At 33.9% G+C, this 7914-nt stretch overlaps 1 protein-coding gene across 6 annotated transcripts; it reads right to left on the bottom strand.

The window, feature by feature from the left end:
- On the bottom strand, positions 4897–7813 carry LOC109336076 (F-box/kelch-repeat protein At1g26930-like). Of its 6 annotated transcripts, XM_019572460.1 has the most exons (3): positions 7620–7813; positions 7098–7164; positions 4897–6990 (listed from the first exon to the last, which is right to left on the bottom strand). In XM_019572460.1, the coding sequence occupies exon 3, from the start codon at positions 6916–6918 to the stop codon at positions 5329–5331; it is 1590 nt and encodes a 529-aa protein (XP_019428005.1). In that variant the 5' UTR covers positions 6919–6990; positions 7098–7164; positions 7620–7813; the 3' UTR covers positions 4897–5328. The 6 variants fall into 6 exon arrangements, with proteins under 6 accessions (XP_019428005.1, XP_019427996.1, XP_019427990.1 ...); XM_019572451.1 differs by lacking the exon at positions 7098–7164 and having other exon boundaries at positions 4897–7097; XM_019572445.1 differs by lacking the exon at positions 7098–7164.

Below are 7914 nucleotides of genomic sequence, written 5' to 3'. Positions count from 1 at the left end.
CTTTAAAATATTAGACTATAGTGTGGCGGAAATATGTTGCATATAATCAAAGTAAGAAATTTAAAAGTAAAGAGTATAAGAAAGAATAAAGATTCATCACTTTTTATACTAGTTCACCTTCTTGCCCCTAGAAGGTTACGATAAGTCCTCTTACCACACAAGAGATTTTACTAATTTGATAAGTTGTAATTACAAATCTCACCTCAAGATTCTGAGTACAATACACACTTACCACAATCTCACCACTTAGTATAGCACCTCTTCTAAGTATCTATCTTTCTTTTTTCACAATACCATATGGTGAATAGTTTACAACAACTTTACAAAGTATGAAGAATATAACTAGGGCAAGATTGCTTTAAATAATATGACACTTCTAGTCTTACAATCCTTAAGTTTTTTCACTATGAGGAATACACAATGCTAAAGTATTTTAGTGTACAAAAACTTAGAAAAACACTTGATAACGACTTCAGAAAATTCTAAAAGTTTAATCACAAAGTTGTTTGAACAAATTGTGAAAATTGTACAAAAGATTGTTGTGAAAGTTATCATGAAAGTGATATGCGAACTAGGGAATCTTGGTATCTTTAAATATGCTTCCAACTAGCTAAAATACCCTTAAATGAATGTATAAGTCGATTATTGTGTGTAAAATTAGAATATCTCCATACATTAGATTTAAAAAAAATTGGAATTAAATTTCTACGTTTTGTTTTTATTTGAATTTATATATTTATATATTTATATATTATATATAATATATATAGTGTCAACCTATGTTATAATGGAGGGACACCACTTTGTTTTTATTTATATTAATAACTCAAATGATAAACAAAGTAATATTTTTAGAAAATGAGTATTTTTATAATTATACAATTTGTTTATAGGAATATACATTGTAAACAAATATAGTTTGAAGTTACTTTCGTGAATGTGAATAAAGATTCCCAAAAATTATAAATGTCAACCAAACATAGTTTTAATATGCGCAGAAAAAACATTGTTGGTAAAAGCATTCCTGAAAATGTGATTTCCAGGAATATAAATCTATACACTCAAATAAACGCCCCCTTATTTTAGACGGATGGATATTCCATATGTCACAATTTGTGTCATGGTGATTGATAAAAATATATAAGTTAAAAGTTTAATTATTAAATATTTTTTCTGACCAATTATATTAATGACTCATAAAATAGTACAAATTGTAGGACCGAAAATGCTTCTATTTTAGACTACTCTATATAGGGATGACAATAAAAACCGAACCTGTGGTTACCCGCCTGAACCGAACCCGAATTTAATGGAAAAACTTGATGTGATTGGGTTCGGGTTTTACCCGGGTTTAAATTTCGGGTTTGGGTTCGGGTTTGGTATAGCAAAGACCCTAACCCGAAGCCGCCCCGAAGTAAGGTAATTCAATTTAAAATTGAATTTTCTATCATTTGCCAATTGTTTTTAATTTCTAATTTTACTTTACATACTATTGGATCTTCAAACATAAAAGAAATGAAATAATACAAGAGAAAGTAGAAATGTTAGAGAAAAATTACACGAAAATAATATCATATTTTCCTTAATACTTTATTATTTTCGGGTTCGGGTTACCCAAAAGTCGACAGGTTCAGGATAATATTTTTATTTTCAACCACGTTGAGTTTGGGTTTGGGTTCGGGTTTTGAATTTCGGGTTCGGGTTTGAGTATGTGCAAACCCAACCCCGACCCACCCGCCCGTTGTCATTCCTAACTCTATATCCAAACACCAACAACATTATTCACAGTTTAATTTTTTTTGTGAACCATACTCCAATGACCCAAATTTTACAATAGCCCACACAAATTGTTCTGGTCTCACAATGGCAGGGTCCAGAAGATTTTACCTTTTTTGAACACCCACCAAAGTAATTTTCATTAAAAACAGCATAATTAATCATATTTTTGGGAGAGTTAGTAACACATCTCAAAATGAATTATTTTCTTACTTATTATAGGATACCCTTAGTTATTACAACATCAAAATTTATAGTCATGCCACTATTCCTACAATATCCTTGTTCCTTAGCACCATCCACCCCATTCCCTTGCATTTCAGATAATATGCTCCTTGCATCATAGAAGCGATATATCACTTCCTGCAATAATTCTATTTATTTTTTAATCCTTTTGCGTTTATGGATATTACAAGAATATAGTTCCACACATTTTATTAATTTGGCTCTCATATTATTAACCTTCATATTTGAGTGATCATAATCTGGTAAATTGAAAAAACAAAAAATGAGATTTTTACTGAGAAATGTAATTAAATATTTCTGAGTGTCAATAGTCAAATATTTTGTTTTGTCCAGATTCATCAAAATTTGGAAAACTAAATTTTGGTAAAGCTAAATCAATGGCTTAAGAAATTTTAGTCTTAGTAGGAAAAAAATGAAGACTAAGAATCCAAGATGGAGACTTTCATTGGGGTTGAAATGGATATGGTGTAGTTATAGAATTTGAATGATGCAAATAACATCTATGCATTAATGATTGTTGGAAAATCCATGCAACCAGAACCAAAGAAAAGCATTAGGTTTATCAAAAGGAAAATAAAAAGAAGCAAAGTCATTAGGATTAAGCTTGTTATACGAGGGGTTTGGGTAGCTTATATAAATCATAGGTTCAAATCTCATTCCCACTGATGTAAAATAAATATTAACTTAAATTCTTTTTAGATGAGTATGAAAGAGAGGTTGAATAGAAAAGGAATAAAGATCATGCAATGGGCAATTAGCAAAACTAATAATAAAACAAAAGGCAAAAAAAGAAAAAGAGATCATTGCTCTAACAAGCTTAAAAAAGGAAAAAGACAGCTACCTATATTGAATTCATCCAACAAGATACCTATTGAAGATAAACTCTTCTATTCAAATTTTACCTTTAATACTTCAATTTATACTTAAACTACTTGCAAAGAATGACCCTCTACGTCTAATTTAAGTTATTTATGAAAACCACGGGTAGAAGCCTATACACAAACACAACTTACCAAATATGGGTACTTCTCTTGTAGTCCCACAATATATGACAAATATTTTTTTAGTATAACTTGATATCTCATTATCGGGTGTTTAGCTATTTCTCCCAACAAGTCTTGTTCCCAGGACTCAAACCCGATGCCTTGAACCTAGTACGATACTTTAGGATCTAATGTAACTTCACACAACTAGACTAATGTCCTCCTGGTAATATGACAAAATGATCTGAACCACCAACACTCATTTAACATCTATACTAACATGAAGTTCTGCTTGGGTAATTAGTAATACACATCATCTACATGTTAGGACTTAAACACATGATGAGAGACTAACTCAAAAGACTAGTTTATTAGGTGGGAGATCCTCATGGCATAAGTGTCACATTGAGTTTGTTGTTCTACACAATGTGAGACTCCTAACATTACTACCCCTTAAGGTCGACGTCCACGACGACTTTCACTCTATTGACGCTGACTTGACGGTAGCCTTTTATCATTTTAGGGGCTTCACTCACCTATCATATTCGATAATATACATTAATTCAAAAGACTAGTTTCTTAGGTGGGAGAGCCTCATGGCTTAAATTCCATAATGAGTTTGTTATTTTACTCAATGTGAGACTCCTAACACTATGCTACATCGTCGATTTCCATTTAATTATACAACCCAAACTCATAATTAATTAGTGGCCATGAGGTCACGAGTTCAAATCCTAAAAATAGTTTCTCCGCTTTGAGAGTTGGAGGTAAGGTTACATACATCTATCCTCCTCAGATCTGAGTGAGTGAAAACCTCACTAATGAGAACCTCACTAAGTGAGAACCATGTGCACATGAGTCCTAGAACTGAACAATAAGAGTGTTGAATATATATAACCATGCTTTTAATAAATACAATGTATGTATATATACTAAAATACACAATTTTCATGTTGTGTAGATATGCATCATACTCGGATTCTACTTCTGTTTCACATGTTATTTCATCACTATTTGGCATACTTTACTCAATTAATGTTCTTAAATTTCTACTCTAACAAAATATGTAAATTGTTTAGGAGCAGAATTGTTACAATCCGTGTCATCATGCAAGGACTATGGCTGTTTAAGGAATTTGATGTTTAATAAAGTAATAATGGTGATTCAACCACCCAACTAAATATTTAAAGCAAACTATGATGTGCCAAGATAAGTTTCCACTATATAGTCTGGACCATTATCATATAATTACAATTAGAAAGATCCAATAACTATATTCAATAGGATTAGGACAAATTAAATATAAGCATTTTTCAATTCCAGGTTTTCATATGCATCTGCATGTGAAAGACACTCTTGAAAACATGGTTCATGGGGGCCATCAATCAACATAGTAATTATGAATGATGCCTAACACTAAAGAATGTTGATCTATTGTTTCAAGAATTTTGATCTAACCACACTGAACAATTGCATGCTCCATAAATTCACTAATGTTTTAAACAGAACAAATAACTAATCATTATTTATTGTTTCAACATAAAGCAAATTTACCAACAAGACATTAATCTAATAGTGTAAGCCTGCTAGATCTCTAAGATGACCAAAAAATCAAATGTTTCAAGACATATATTGAGAGGAACAATCACGCATCTCAAAAAGTAGTTCCTTACCCAAAAAGGTTAAGGAATACCCTTGGTAGTACCCAAAAAAATAAAGCAAATTTATTTATTTCTTTTTGTTGCATACTGAATAAGTCTATCATTAAACAATAGGGATTAAAGAAAAATTTATCTGCAGAAAGTAATAAATGGAAAATTGGATCCAAACATTATCCAAAATTAATAAAAACAAATGTAGAAAGATTATTTAATTCCTTCAAGCTAAAAAATTTATGATCAAGAAAATCAAACATCTAGTTGTGTGTTCTTAGAAAAACATAAACAACAAAAGTAAACTACATTTGTGTTGGAAGTTCAATTATTTAACCTATTCCTTTGCTACATGATAACAGGCTTTGAAAATTTTCATGTCAATGAAAATGGGGGAAGATGCCAATTTCAAAGGAACAGAACAGTAACTGAAATTTTAATCATAAATAAAAAATTAAAGAGCTCCTCCCTAGAAAACTTTTCAGCCAATCTTGAGTAATATCTGAATATCTTCCCTATTATCCCCCATCTTTGAAAGGAAAGTATCATGGAAAGAAAGAAGGGGCAAAGTACCAATTAGCAAGAATCATCTGTGAATGGATGAATCATCAATGTTGTGCAAATCATTAGGTTTGAAGCATTAAAATGTGTGACTGCCACAATGCAATCCTTCAGCATCCCATCACTGCACAATTATAGACAAAGTTGCCGGAGCGTTTTCTGGCAAGTAGATTCCATTGTGGAGGTCCTTCACTCGGAACCCATGAATTGAGTTCAATATAACCCTCACCATGAGTCCTAGGTCCGCCAATGACAATAAGCCTATTTCCACATGCCCTGAATGCAAGACCCCAACCATTCATCGACATTGCTCGTTCAGGCAGTCTCCCAATGGTGACCCACAACTTTCTCTGCTTGTCATATTTTTTAACCTCCATGTCAGCATAATCAGCAGCATACAATTCATTATTTACAACAGCAACCAGTGGTGGTGCCTCGGCAGTTGCAGGCATCCCGGATCCTCTACTACTACGTCCGGGGGACATGTTCGGGATTTCTGTCCATGTTCTAGTTTGTAAATTGTACTCCTCACCACATGTAAGAAGCTTTGACTCGCTTCCACCAATCCCCCCTATAACATAAAATTTTCCATCCATGAATATCCCAGAACACATCTTCCTGGGTTTTATCATGCTTGGGAGTAATTCCCATGTTTGAGTCTCAGAATTATACAGTTCAACAGAGTCGAGAATATGTCCATCTGAATCACACCCACCAGCTAAAATTGCAATCTCTCCGAGGCTAGCAGAGCCAAACAAGCATCTCGGTGCATTCATCCTCATTCCAAATGACCATGAGTTTGTCAAAAGACTGTATCTGTAAATAATATGGGACCTCATCTCCCTCCCGAACACAAGAAGCTCAGTACCTACAGCTAAAGATTCTTTATCTGAACACCTGAAGCATTCATTAGAAGCCATGGTCGGCAAATGCATCCACCGTTGGCGAATTGGATCATAGGCTTCCCATTCCAGGAGGGCGCAGGAAAAATAAACCCAGTGTTCCATGATACCATTTAGTCTCCTCCATTTATAGAGCTCACCACTTCGAATTATGTTACGGAAGCTCCTATTCAGTGAGGCAAGGGAACCATAATCAGACCTTGAACAGCGGCTGAGACAGGCAATTGAGCTGTCTAGGTTCATGCGTGGCAAAAGAGAACCAGAATCTGATGAATCCCCAGCATGATGCCGTTGCTGCCCATCATATTGCTGGCCACTTGAATTCAATAAATTCCTAGCATGCTGCTGCAGCTGTTCAACAGACGGCTGAACACCAGGATCTGATGAATCTCCAGGCCAACCCTGCTGTTGTTTATCAGATTGATGGTCACCAAATTCTAGCAAATCACCGCCATGATGCTGTTCTTGTTCATCGTTTGGCTGGTCAGTCCAAGCTCCATTTTCTTCGACTCCTTCGGTAATAATCGAAGGCTCAATAGTCTCCTGACCCATTTGGGGAATAACAGAATCCTTAGATTCCTGCTGAAACGAAATTCCACCCGTTTCAATGCCATGGCAAGAATCCAACAACTTTATACTCTTCTTCGGATGGGGCTCATCCTCGGTATCGATTTCCATAGGGCGCTTTCCATTCTTGCTGTCCAAGTCTGGCAGGTATGTCCTGCAAGACCAGTTGTTCTCTGCCTGGCAAGAGCTGGAATACAACCTCGGAACCATACAGGTACGGCTGTCAAACATGTCTCTGCTACAGACAACGAAAAGTGGCAACAAAGTACTGAACCTTCAATCCAGCACAACAAAATCAAAAGCCTGTTCAGACAGAGATGATGAAATCATAACAAGTTCAATAATTTTTCGTCCTTGCAAAAACTTCAACACCCATCACAGCAAGGATAGAATAAATAAATAACCAATACCTAGAAAAGTGTCAAACAAAGACACCATTTCAGATCTTAATCCATCCAACCAATTACCCAGATAAACCTCAGAAAACACAATTTTATCATGATGTATCTAAACAAGAGAGGAAAACAAAAAAATAATAGAGAGATCTCATAAATCAAAACACCTGAAACAGGAGATAAACAAAACCAATACAGAAATGAATAAAACAATCCAATGCAAAATCATAAATCTCAAATTTTGAACATAACCCATTAACTTTAACCCCAGTAATTAACAAAAAAAAAAAGAGAAAATCAGCCAAGATCTCCTTAAATCTTAACATAAAAAAAAACTATTTCATCCATGAAGATAAAATCAGAGACAAATCAATGTTAATAGACTTACATGGTTAAATAAGAAAACAAAACCAGGAAGAGGAAAAAATTTAAAGGGCAATTTTAAAATTGAATAAAAAACCTTGAACCCTTAATCTCTCTCCAAATCTGTATCTATATTCTATATAACTATCTCACAGTACTGTTACATGTACTCACAGAAAGAGAAGAAAGCACTTTTTTTCTCAGTTTCTGTACTGTGTCCTTGATTTTTGTGGTTGGCCCCTTCAGAAGAAAAGAGAAAACTCTGCAAATCAAATGAATTTTTTTCGATTATTCTGATTCTGGAGCAGAATCTGAGGAAGTGGAGAAGGAGGAGAAGACCCTCTCTTCATACCCCTTATCTCTCTTAAATCATATCTTAATATACAATTAAATCAAATAATATTTATTTTTTGTGGTTTTTTATTTTTACTTTTATTTAATTTTTATTAAAAATTGATTCTTTTTTTTT

The sequence above is a fragment of the Lupinus angustifolius genome, chromosome LG02, assembly GCF_001865875.1.
Source record: "Lupinus angustifolius cultivar Tanjil chromosome LG02, LupAngTanjil_v1.0, whole genome shotgun sequence".
NCBI lineage: Eukaryota > Viridiplantae > Streptophyta > Magnoliopsida > Fabales > Fabaceae > Lupinus > Lupinus angustifolius.
This window is presented reverse-complemented; position numbering and strand designations above follow the sequence as displayed.